This window comes from Medicago sativa, chromosome 1, assembly GCF_051527215.1.
Source record: "Medicago sativa cultivar Bolivia chromosome 1, Bolivia_mono, whole genome shotgun sequence".
Lineage (NCBI taxonomy): Eukaryota > Viridiplantae > Streptophyta > Magnoliopsida > Fabales > Fabaceae > Medicago > Medicago sativa.
In genome coordinates, this window is record NC_140749.1 from 12,066,420 (window position 1) to 12,080,076 (window position 13,657).

Genomic DNA, 13,657 nt, shown 5'->3' on the forward strand with positions numbered 1-13,657 from the left:
CTATGCACTTCTACACTTTTTGATATTGATCACTGCACTTTGGTATTAGTCCCTGAACCCTTTATATTTTTTTATTTTTCAATATTTTCTAATGATATTGTTATGTTTACTAGCGAAAAGACGGGCACTCATGTGTCCTCTTTCCGCTTTTTTTTTTATTGCGTTAACGTTTGAAAATTATGAACAGTGTTTTTTTATGAAATTTTAATTTTGATTAAAAGTAAAAATATAAATGTTTTTTGCTTTCAAATTATAACAAACCAAACTAACTATGATTATCTATTTCAATGAAACCAACAATAAAATATAATCTAATTTCTTATTTTTTTTAATGACACAAACAACAATCTTTATTCTAGAAAAAGTTGTAGCAATCTTTATTATAGAAAAAATTGTTGTTTAAAAGTATAATTGGGATAATGAAAAAGTAAGTATAGATACACTCATCATCTGGTTTGTTACACTTTTTAAACGATAAAGGAAAAAATGGACATTTGTGTTTGTTACACTTTTATTTTAATATTTAAATTTATTCTTATCTAATTGTTACATGTGTTATTGGTATTGAAAATTGAGAGTTTTTTTTAAAAGAGAAAACGTCAACCCGAAAGTGTTGTTTTCTTTATATATAGTATTGATTCTTGCTTCGTTCATTATTTTCATTGAGAATAATTGTAAAAAAACTCCCCTAACAAAATTATAAAAAAATATATGTATTTTAGTTTAAATTACTGATAAGTGCTCAAAAGTGATATATTTCTTGTTTAGGCGCTTTAGTGATTTGTTTTGCAAATTACTTAAGGTAAAAGCTACAATTTGATGCAATTATGTCGTTTATGCTTTGGTGCCTTATTCTACCCCTTTTTGTGTAGGAACATACAAGCAAGAACCAAAAATCAACCAAAGTGCAAAAGCTGAGTTTTTGGCTTAAAGCGAGTTTTGTCCAGAGCCAACTCGCCATAAGCGAATTTCAAGTGAGATCAAAAAGTTTAAGAGGATAAGGGACACGTGGAGGTCATCCATTGGAGCAGAGCAGATTTTCGTGCAACTCGCTATAAGCGAGTAAATTTCGCTATCAACGAATCTGACAGATTCAGCCATATCATCAAGGATTCTTTAATTAATAAGTCTATCAATATAGACTTGAAGTTGATTAATAATGATCATATACGCCAGCCAATATGATGAATACATGACAAATTTCTTCAACCCTTTACATTAGAAATAAATAAAAATAAAACCAAACGAGTCATTGGATCCTGACCTATTAAAATGTATTCTATAGATAAATGCATCAACTAGCAACTCTCTACCATTAGATCCTTGCATCTCTAACAGATGAAAACCATTTACTATTTTTGTTTTAAATTTGACCTTTCAACTATAATTTGAATGCTAATTCAACAAATATGTATTATAAAATGAATCCCTGTTTTATTATTATTAGAGTGTAGTGAATAAACCATAGTTAGTTGATAACTAAACTATGGTTAGTTAGTTAGTTAGAGTGTTTGAGAAGGTTGGAGAGCAAGTTACCTAGATAGCTTGGAGAGCAAGCAAGTTAGTTAGAGTTAGTTACTCCAACTCACTCCTATAAATACCTCACTCTTGTACTCATTCATATATCTTTTGATCAAATAATTCTCTGTAATCTTTTTCAATTCATAATGAAATTCAGTTACAACTTTTCTTCTTTGTGAAGTTTTTCTTCTCTTAACCATGGCGGATTCTTCTTCTATGATGATGCCTCATATCCGTTTGGGAAAAATCCTGGTTCCACCTTGAAAAAACGGAGTAAAAATTGCCTTGCCTCATCTAACTGAACCCGTGGTGTGATCTTCCATTTGAGGGTTTACAAAATAATTACCCACCTGCAATTAGTTAAATTATTAAACAAGAGTTTAATAAATATTCATTGACCATGTATCCTCAAGTTAGTAACATTATTTTCTAAACTATGCACACAAAATCTACATAGTAAAATATGATGAATGTCTGAGAAAAATCTAACATTGTCAGCGCAGAGTAATTAAATTCGTAAAGCCATAGTTAGATTGCATTCCACTACTTGATATACCTTTAACATATTGCTGAAATATAGGATGATAATAAATTAGAAAAACTTCAAGGAAAAAGAAATCAAATACCAAACTGGGAGCACAGCATGTGCATAGATTGCTAACCGCGTATAGGGTGTTTGGAAGTTGAGAGGGGATAACGAAATGGTGACTTTATTTTCCCAAATTTGGAGTTTCTATAATTCATAGAAGAAGAATCCGTCATGGTTAAGAGAAGAAAAACTTCACAAAGAAGAAAAGTTGTAACTGAATTTCATTATGAATTGAAAAAGATTACAGAGAATTATTTGATCAAAAGATATATGAATGAGTACAAGAGTGAGGTATTTATAGGAGTGAGTTGTGTTGGAACAAAATGTGTTTAACAATGAACCTCAAAGAGTTTTGATGATAACAAGGTATTAAAAATTGTAAATTGGACTAGCTAATATTTGTTCAAGTGTACAGGACCACAGTTAAAAAGTTACATCATTAATTGGTTCTGAATGAGCAAATAAAGAGCAAAAGAAAATGAAGCTTAGACGATTCTGAAGGCAATACGCTCCTGAAAGTGGAAAGCGCTCCTGAAGTCAAGCTGCTCCTGAAGATAGTAAAAGCGCTCCTGAAGAAACAGTGCTCCTGAAGAATAGTGCTCCTGAAGACAAGAGGTCCAGAAGCCACATTATTAGAAGCTGCATCATCAGAAGCTGCATCACCAGAAGCTGAAGAAGCTGCACCATCAGAAGCTGCAGAAGCTGCATCATCAGAAGCTGCCTCATCAGAAGTCATTTCACCAGAAGCTGAAGATCAACTGGATTTGCAAAAGATTCAAAGATTGAAGAATCTACATTGCAAAAGCTGTCTATTGGATTCGAAAACATAGCAGAAAATTAGTGGAACATTGCAACGGTCATTTCAAAGGTGTTTGAAGGCATGTGCTTGCAATTTGGACGAAAGCGTTGACATTGTACTATTGTACGAACTGTACAACCACCTTCTCCACTACTCTGTTTTGTGTCCACGCTACAAGACAAGAAAACAGCTCCAGAATACGGCTTCGCCTGCATAGATGTTCCTTTGGATAAGGAATGGATTTCAAATTGGTTCTTCATAGGACAACAACCAAATCAGGCAAAAGATCATTGGTGAAAGATCAAGCTTCAAACAACGACTCTTTGGTGTGCTGGCAATTTCACAACGTCTCTTTCACACCTCTATATAAAGGAGTGAAGACTTAGAGTTTTGGTAATGCAAGAACGCTAATGCTGAACGACAGACTCTCAATATTTTTACAAGTGCCAAACCTCTGCTGAAATTGTTCTGCATTCACTTAGAATTTCTGTGTCTCAAAGTCATATCTTAGAAATTCTTAAGTCCATTGAGTCTGTATCTGATTTGTATTGTGAGCACCTCTGATTGTATATCAAGTGTTCAACCTTAAACAATTTTCTGTGTAATTTTGTTTAGTTAGGAAGTCTCTTGCAGTTGTGCTTGAGCAGGAAGTCTCTTGATTGTGTTCTTGAGCAAAGGAAGTCTCTAGCTTGTGTGCTTGAGCAAAGGAAGTCTCTTGCTTGTGTGCTTGAGCAATTGTAATCAGATATTACTCTTAGTGAAATCTCCTTGGAAGTGCAAGGGGGACTGGACTACTTCCGGATTGTGGAAGGAACCAGTATAATTGCTTTGTGTCGTTCTTCTTCTCTCTCTCTGTTTTATTCCGCTGCATTTAGATTCTGATTATCACTTCAGAAGCTGTCTCACTTAGCTTCTGATCAGTGTGTTCAGTTTTTAGGAGAAACGAAGAATTTTTCAAAACACAATTCAACCCCCCCTTCTTGTGTTTTTCTCACCTTCAAGTTGGAGTAACTAACTCTAACTAACTTGCTTGCTCTCCAAGCTATCTAGGTAACTTGCTCTCCAAGCTTCTCAAACACTCTAACTAACTAACTAACTAACCATAGTTTAGTTATCAACTAACTATGGTTTATTCACTACACTCTAATAGTCCCCCTCAAACTCAAAGTGGGAATTTTACCAATTTGAGTTTGAAATACAAGGAAAGTACAATGATTATTCATAGTAGATTAACTAAGCAAATTAGGGGTAAACTAAGTAAAATAAAACTGGTAGAAAATGATAAGCAAGCCCAGAATGCAGTCCAACAAAGTGATCAGGCCCATGTCCAAATGAGAACCCCCAATTCTAAGGAGAAGAATCTGAACACACCAGTTTTCTTCCTTGGAGTATTACAACTGCTGAAACGTGCTGCAAAATAGCTGGTACTAAACATGCTTTCCAATAAGCGATTTTCCAAAAAACACTTCTCCAACACGCGTTTGTAAGGAAAGACTCTGAACATAACCAGAACAGATTATACCAAACCAGTTCTTCAAAAAAAAAAACACACTTTTGCAGAATCTGAATCAAAACAACTTCTTCAATCAGCCACTCAATAAGTGCCTTTGCAAAGCAACTTATTTCAAAACGCGATTCTGGAATGCACTTTCTTCAAAGAGAAAAGCTTGTTGTAAATGTGATTCCAGATATGTAAAACTCAAAACGTGATTCTTGAAACAGAGGGAAAATTGCAATTACGGAAGCAATTTGCAATTTATGGAAGCAATTTGCAATTTATGGAAGCAAAATGCCAATTTATGGAAGCAAAATGCAATTTATGGAAGAAGAAGAAGGAAACGATTCTGTAATGGCATGTATTGATTTGAATGAAGACATAACTTTCTTGCCTCGATACCATGGTATCCACCACAACCGAAAACGAATTTGACAGAGAATTGCGAAAACAGAGAAAACAGAGAACACTTCCACCGGGATCGAAAGTCAATGGAGAATAACCATCACCTCCGGTGAACCAAGGCGGTGCTGAAATTACAATTCTGAAATTATCACCGCGGAATTGATTTGCGATGACGAAACTGAAAACAGCGGAAGCAACTCGAAAACTCTGTGGTTCTTCATCTTTCGTCACAATCTTTGGTGATATGACGAAACTGAAAACAGAGGAAGGAACTCGAAAACTTTGTGGTTCTCGATCTTCCGTAACAATCTCCGTCGACTTCGTTATGGATTCAAATACGAAATCGAACGAAGTAGAAGAATCACTTGCATTCAATACTGTTGATGCAGAAACATGATCGTTCGCATACGATACCGATGATACAGAAACAGAATCATTCAAAACACATGAGATTTCACCAATCATGATACTGCAACCTTCAATTAGTGGTGCAACATATTCGATCGGCTTGATAGGAACAATTTCTGAATTAATACTTCCAAAATTGAAAGAAACAGCTTCGGATGATAAAACTGCAGATTCTTGCGGTGGTTTCCGAAGTGGCGGTGGTTCTCGATCTTCCGTAACAATCTCCGTCGACTTCGCTATGGATTCAAATACGAAATCGAACGAAGTAGACGAATCACTTGCATTCAATACTGATGATGCAGAAACATGATCGTTCGCATACGATACCGATGATACAGAAACAGAATCATTCAAAACACATGAGATTTCACCAATCATGATGCTGCAACCTTCAATCAGTGGTGCAACAGATTCGATCGGCTTGATAGGAACAATTTCTGAATTAAAACTTCCAAAATTGAAAGAAACAGCTTCGGATGATAAAACTGCAGATTCTTGCGGTGGTTTCCGAAGTGGCGGTAATGGCAAAAACTTCTTTTCAGCCTTTGATATCTTCCATAGATGACAAACAATGGAGTATGTCATTAGAAACGACGGAGGATCGAAAAGAACGGTAAAAATTTCTGATGCGGCAGCGGAAGAAAAAGAATATCTCGAAGATCGCAACCGAGGCGAACGGTATCGCTTTGATACCATCATAGAAGAAGAATCCGCCATGGTTAAGAGAAGAAAAACTTCACAAAGAAGAAAAGTTGTAACTGAATTTCATTATGAATTGAAAAAGATTACAGAGAATTATTTGATCAAAAGATATATATATGAATGAGTACAAGAGTGAGGTATTTATAGGAGTGAGTTTGAGTAACTAACTCTAACTAACTTGCTTGCTCTCCAAGCTATCTAGGTAACTTGCTCTCCAAGCTTCTCAAACACTCTAACTAACTAACTAACCATAGTTTAGTTATCAACTAACTATGGTTTATTCACTACACTCTAATACATCATGACACCAACATAATCCTTATTGACATGATGAATGTATACATCAAAGGGAGAGAGAAGAGGACTGGATGATCCACTTTTCTTTGATACACTGTAAGAATACTATAATGTTGTACATTTAAAACAGAATATTAAACTTTTATCAAAAAAAAAAAAGGATTATTAAACTATAAAAAACCTGCTCCATACCACACGATGGATGTCATGACTCATGACTTCAGAATAGGAAAATCCTTCATTGACAGTTACATATAAATAATTTATGAAAAATTGTTAACCAAATCACTCACTTTAACTAACGATGCATGAATTTCTACATGTAGAAATGAAACATCGAAAGACCCGACAATTTAACTAAATAACAGAATATCATTCTTGGAACACCTCAGCAAAACCCTAGTTTTGATTTAAATTTTCATCAATTTTTTAAAAAAGATGGTCCAGACTTTTTGTGTTATCCTTCACAAAAGTAAAGTAACCGCAAACTCTATGGCGCCTTCCAATGCCAAACAGCCTTGAAGACCGGGAAATAGAGTATTGTTGAGTGTTGTAGGTTGCAACAATGCGTACGCGTAGCAATGAGAAAGTCTTTGTTAGGATTGCACTCTCAAGCAATAGTGTCATCTCCTAAAGCATCAGATGGGGGAATCATAGCACTAATCTTGTCAACAATATCAGATGAAGGATGGGGAGCAAACCTCTAAAAATCGGCATAATGGCGTATTCAAATCTCGAACATTAATGTCATCCCTCCACGGAGGGAAAATATTTCCAGTATTAGAAATCCAATTATCTTTATCTTTTCAAAAACAAACATTCCTGCCCTCACCAATCCTCCAAACTAAATTATTCTTAACCGACTACTAATTATTTACCACGCCTTTCCAAAAATTAGAACCACTTATATTTAAATCAATACGCGAAATGGCAAATTATATATTATGAATCCGCAACCACTCCACATTCTCTTCAGCCTAAAACGTTACACTATTTATTGTATATTTTATTCAAATTATATATTATGAATCCCAACAATAAGGCAATGGCAAATATATAAATTAAGACTACGGCTAAAAAAAAAAGTGGGCAAGATGCACAAGATGAAATATCCATCACAAAAGCCAAAATGAGGAAAATTGAGAGCAAGGTTATAATAAGGAAAACCAACCTTGCTTTTATTTCATCCATTAACCTTGCTCTTGATAAAATCGAATGAAATATCCATCATCCATCACGCAACCAATATCATCAATAGAGTGTGGATAGTTGTTTTATTAAAATAGTGATAAATTACATTGATAAGGTTAGATGTAAAAAAAAAATGATACGGTTGAAATTGAAAAAAAAAATTAAAATAAAATTACAAGCTCAATTATAATTAATCTTAAATTATATATATGATGTTTAGCTCTTTGCGTTCATCACTTATAAATATATGTGTATGTCATATCTCATTGAATATGACTTTTAGCAATCTACCGGTATATATGATTAAGCATGTCATATAATAATTTAGTATATGCTGCCAAAATAATTGGATTCATTATACATGTGATTATTAGGAGATAAATTCCTAACTCGTGTCCATAGAAGAGTATGCATGTATGAAAAGATAGTTCCCGCGTTTAGAACCAAAAAAGAGATGGAAAAAAAAAAATGACGTTCTAAGTCAACAATTAACCAAAAAATGACGTTCTAAGTCAAGGGAGCGGATTGTCTCCAGTGCATTTTATCTCCTGTTTCCTCCTGTGAATAGATCTCAGCCCTTCATTTATTTAAATGACAAATCAATGGATAAAAATAAAACACATAAATGAGATGTTGTTTTCTCTATTTCCTATCGTTTTGGTTATCTCCTCCGGTTTTCCCCTTTTTTTCTCACAAAATGCATCCCTGCAATTTGAAACTCTGCAACTCTGATCTCCACACCAGTGTAACCGCAACTATGATCTGTTAAATTTCAGTTGGCTTCCCTTTTTTTGATTAATCTGATTAATTGATTTCTTTCCTGTTGATTTGAAATTAGGTTAATTTGAATAATAATAATAATAATAAATGGAAAGCCATCTTAAACAATATTAGAAAATTTACAGGGAGAAGGAAGGAAAATGGAAAATAGAGAAGCAAGAAGACACCGTTGCTAACCTAAGAACTTGTGTAGGGAATGAAGCAGAAAATAGAGAAGGAAGAAGACACCGTTGTGAAGAATGGGATACGTGAAAGAAAGGGGACAAAATTTGAATCAATTGGCTTTACTGGTAGCCGTTGATCTCTCTTTAAAAAAAAATGAAAGGCTGAGATTGTACAGGAGAAAACTGGAGAAAAACTTAACAGGAGACAATCCATTCCCTAAACTAATACAGGAAAAACGCTTGTAATCTTCAATCAATATATTAATTTTAGTAACTAATCATCATCAAGAAACAAACATATAACAACCTGAGGAGGATTCTGTCGCCTTCTCTGCTCGCGTTCCAACTCCAGAGATCTGCGCCGCGACTGTTGTAATTGCTTCTTCCTTGTGCTTCGTATGTCTTCAGCAAGGTTGATTGCTGCACGGAGATCATCGCCTCTATTGTCGGAGGGGGGCAATTTTGCAAGCAGTGACTTCATATTTTTAATTCTTTCCTTGAGATCTATGTAAAAGAGTTTGTTGAATTCATCGCACACTTCTTTTGAATTCTTGAACACACTTAGTTCCTTGTCGATTTTCCGTTTTTCAACTTCTCTTTCCAAAAGTTCAATCGAAGCCTGAAGTTTCCCACCTCCGTCCGATATAGGTCCTTTGATCTTAGTTAGGGTTTCCTGAAGGCTGCTAATACGCTCTTGGATTTCTCGGTCATTGTATCCGTTAATGGATAGAGCCAAAGGTGAATTCCTTATCGTATCTCGTTTTCCAAGCTCAGTATTCAACAACTCTAGCGCAGCGGCGAAATCGACATTGTCAGGTTCAGTGGCGACCTCCATTTGCTTAGTCTGAATCTGTTGATTGAGCTCGTCATCTGTTAGTTTGGGGAGGGAGTTAACGAAACCAGAATCCATAGCTTTTTCTTCTGTGAGCGACGAAACCCTAGAGAGAGAGAGAGAGAGCGAATGGAATTGAATGATATGATGATTCGCGTGTGTGTGTGTGTGTGTGATTATAATTCTTGTTCTTGATTATCAATTACTAATGAACAGAGTTTGCATTATATAGTAGACGTAGTGGTTGAATTAGCACTAAATTGTCACCTCAACCGAATTCTCTAACTAATCTTATCTAATCTACTACATTATATAATAATACTATATTAATAATAATTTATTTACTTATACTACAATCCAAGATATTTATACTATTTCCTGCTCCCTCCGTTTTAAAATGAGTGTCGTTTTAGGTGTTTACACACATATTAAGAAATGCAATGATTAAGAGAAAGAGAGTGGTTATTTTACCAAATTATCCTTATTAACCATTGGTTAGTTTTAAAAGTAATACTTTGGAAGTAATGTGCAGCGTATTAATTAGAGGGTACAATTGAAAAGAAAAAGTTATTATTGCATTGGAAACTTAAAGCGACACTCATTTTGAAACAATTTTTTTGGCTAAAGCGACACTCATTTTGAAACGGAGGGAGTATTATATAATCAATCTTAAATTATATACATATATAGATGATTATATAATTTAAATGCAACAACACAACACATCCTCGTAAGATAAAATCTAAAATTACATCAAATAAATTATATAATGTCGATATCAAGTCTTTAGACCTTAATTAAGGGTATCTAAGATCATTGTCATTCATATCTTTGGATTCAATAATCTTTGACTTTCTATTAGAAATTTTAAATCCCCCGTAAGGTGGACGGGGCACATTTTACATGAAAACCCAAATAAATTAAATCCAGTGTTTGAATAGGTGGAACAATGAATGAGTTGATTTTTTACTATCATATTTATAAAAAAAAAATATTGTATGACTATTAATGAATAAATGGGTCGTTTGATACCTAATCTTAAAAGACTATCATAGAAAGATAAATTGTCTTCATTGAATTGTAACAAAGTACATCAAGAGTATTTACACCATAAGCATTGTATTGTCATTTATCAAATACCGAACTAATATGTACTGCAATCTGTAACACTTTTCGTTAGAATTATTTATTTATTTAATTGCTTATTTGATGTGTTTGATTTGGGGATTGATGAATTTTTAAACGATAAGGGTATTTTGATAATTTGAGGAGTATGGGTATTTTGGTCATTTTAGGGTGAATGGTATTTTAGTAATTTTGGGCATAGAGAGTTATTTATATGAAGTTAGTAATAACTTGGATAATTTAGTGAATAGTGATGTCTGAGTAATAGTGGGGGTTTAAATGAAGTAAATATGTAGTGATATTCTATGAATGAGGGAAAGTTACTAGGCCCAATAAGAATGAGAAAAACCCAACATAATTGGAGTATATATATAAGGAGTATTACTTTTCCCACCCTATGTCTTTCCTCGTGCGCCCTATTTTTTTCCCAAAATACCCCTAGTTCAGATTATATAATCCGAACCAATTCCGGAATATTGACTCCGGATTTATTCGTGTATTGTGGCACTTCATCCACCCTGATGGCTGATGATGTCAGTTATGAAAATATTGTTCTGGATTATATATTCTGAAATAGTTAGATGCTTTCGGATTATATAATCTGAAACGTGTAAATCACCCCGTTGAAAGTCAACAAAAGGGGATGGTGAATGACGGTTCTGGATTATATAATCCGGAATTCGCTAAACATGTTTGGATTATATAATCCTGAATGCATCAGTACAGAGGCATAAGCTATCTGTTTTGGCCGAGCCTCTATTTTGGCGCATCACAAATAAAAATATACTAACATATTCCCGTATAAAAACATATAGTGAGATATATTTTTATAAATATATAGTCCATACACTCATATATATTTATCAATATATAGTTCCCATTAGATTTCAGAAATAAGAATATACTAATATATTCCCGTAAAACAAATATATACTCACATATATATTTTTATTAATATATAGTTCATACACCCACATATATTTTTTTGAATATATTAATAAAACTTAGGCAGTCGCGGTGTTTAAATAGAGATATTAAAAAATACTAATTAAAACCGATCACTCGTTGTAGTTACTAAAATGGGTTCCGTGTTACAATTGTACACTCCAATGCTTTTTTTAGTGATCCATTTTCAAAAAAAAAAAAACAACGGAAAAAAAATTGAAGTATGATTAATCATAATATATTATAATATTGTTTTTGTTTTAGTATTGACGATATTAAAAAAGCTAATAAATGAAAATACATTTCATAAATAAATATATACTAACACATTCCCGTCAAAAAACATATAGTGAGATATATTTTTGTTAATATATAATTCATATACTCATTTGTATTTTATCAATATACAGTTCCTATTAAATTTAAGAAATTAGAATATATTAATATATTCTCTTTATGTTTGTTTAATGGTAATATATTAATATATTCTTTTTTTCCATCAAAAAAAAAGAATATATTAATATATTAATATAAAATAAACATATACTCATACATATTTTTATTAGTATATAGTCCGTACACCAACATATGTTTTATTAATATATTAATAAAACTTAGGCAATTGTTGTGTTTAATTAGATATATTAAAAAAATACTAATTAAAACTGATCACTCGTTGTAGTTACTAAAATGGGCCTCGTGTTACAATTATACACTCCAACGGGTTTTTTAGTGATACATTTAAAAAAAACAGAAAAAAATTAAAGTATGATTGATCATAGTATATTATAATATTGTTCTTGTTTTAGTATTGACGATATAAAAAAGCTAATAAATAACAATAATAATATAAAACTTAGGCAATTGCGGTGTTTAATTAGATATATTAAAAAAATACTAATTAAAACTGATAACTCGTTGTAGTTACTAAAATGGGTCTCGTGTTACAATTATACACTCCAACGAGTTTTTTAGTGATACATTTAAAAAAACAGAAAAAATTGAAGTATGATTAATCATAGTATATTATAATATTGTTCTTGTTTTAGTATTGACGATATAAAAAGCTAATAAATAACAATAACAATAGATTTTATTTAGTAATATGTTTGAGTGTGAAAAATTATAATATGCATCCCGTGGAAATACATAACTAACGTATTATATTATAGTGTTATCGTAAAATACAAAATCATATTCTGCTATAACAACAACACTTGTTAGTTTCCTCTAAAAAAAACTTGTTAGTAAAACCGAATTGAAAATTAGTAGAGAAAATGAAGAGAGAAAATGAAAAATGAAGAAAGTTGGTAAGAAAAATATAAGTGAGGAGAGTGAGATTGAGATTGAGAGAGAAAAGTTTATTGTTAAAAAATAAAGGTGAGAGAAAAGTTTATTATTAAATAAATAAAGATGAAAGAGAAAAGATTGTTATTATAAATAAATAAAGATGAGAGAGAAAACTTTATTATTAAATAAAGAAAATTAGGTATGGGTAGTTAAGTAATTTTAGTAGAAATAAAAGTAGATAGAAGTAGATAAGTAAAAACAAAATTTAGACATGTTTTACCTTTAAAAATGTGACGTGGGAGAAAGGTAGCATGGGGCAAAATTGTATTTTCCAGAGGATAACATTTTCGTATATTAAGAGGATTTGATCCTGAAATAAAAAACTACACATAGAAAGAGAAATTGTCTTCATTGTATTGTAAAAAAGTACATCAAGAGTATTTATACCGTAAGCATTGTATTGTCATTTATCAAATACCGAACTAATATGTACTGCAATCTGTTAAAATTGTTGTTTTTGGATTTCCAAACTGTTAAATTTGGATTTCCAAATTCTGTTATCTACCGAAGTTGTTACTAGGTTGAGTCACGACCAGGTCGCTCTCTTTAAGACGTTTCGTGGCACTACCCAAAGTTGTGCAAGGTAGACTATCAACCACGCCGCCTCCTGGATAAAACAAGCACAGCTACAACTGTTCGATTAACTACTGCACTGTAGAAAATCGTTCGAGATTTACACCTTCAAATATGGCACTAAGACCACTCTTTAATATTGAAACCACTCAAATTAATATGGTATTATTACCATTCTATTATGGTGCTGAGACCACTCAAATATGGTGTTACCACCATTCTAATTTTAACTTCTCCAAAACATCAATATGGCACTACGACCACTCAAATATGGTGATACCACCATTTCTCATCAAATAGAAAATTATTGAAATAATTTATATACTGTTAAGATCATTCTTAATTCCGACGGGACATTAGTATTACGAAAAGGGACTATGATCTTAATAGTACTCTATATTCCGAAGGGACTATGAACTTAAGACCACTCTTAATTTCGAAGGGACATTAAACCGAAAAAAGGACTATGGTCTTAAGAACA

At 32.7% G+C, this 13,657-nt stretch overlaps 1 protein-coding gene across 1 annotated transcript; it reads right to left on the reverse strand.

Annotated features, from left to right (window-relative positions):
• Positions 1-7,822: 7,822 nt before the first annotated feature.
• On the reverse strand, positions 7,823-9,460 carry LOC146952716 (uncharacterized). Its single transcript, XM_085704826.1, has 2 exons — positions 8,365-9,460; positions 7,823-8,227 (listed from the first exon to the last, which is right to left on the reverse strand). Exon 1 carries the CDS (start codon positions 9,259-9,261, stop codon positions 8,626-8,628), a length of 636 nt encoding a protein of 211 aa, XP_085560952.1. The 5' UTR covers positions 9,262-9,460; the 3' UTR covers positions 7,823-8,227; positions 8,365-8,625.
• Positions 9,461-13,657: the final 4,197 nt, after the last annotated feature.

What these genes read in the sequence shown, in the direction of transcription:
- LOC146952716 (XM_085704826.1), bottom strand. Translation starts at nt 9,261, where the DNA reads ATGGATTCTGGTTTCGTTAACTCCCTCCCCAAACTAACAGATGACGAG.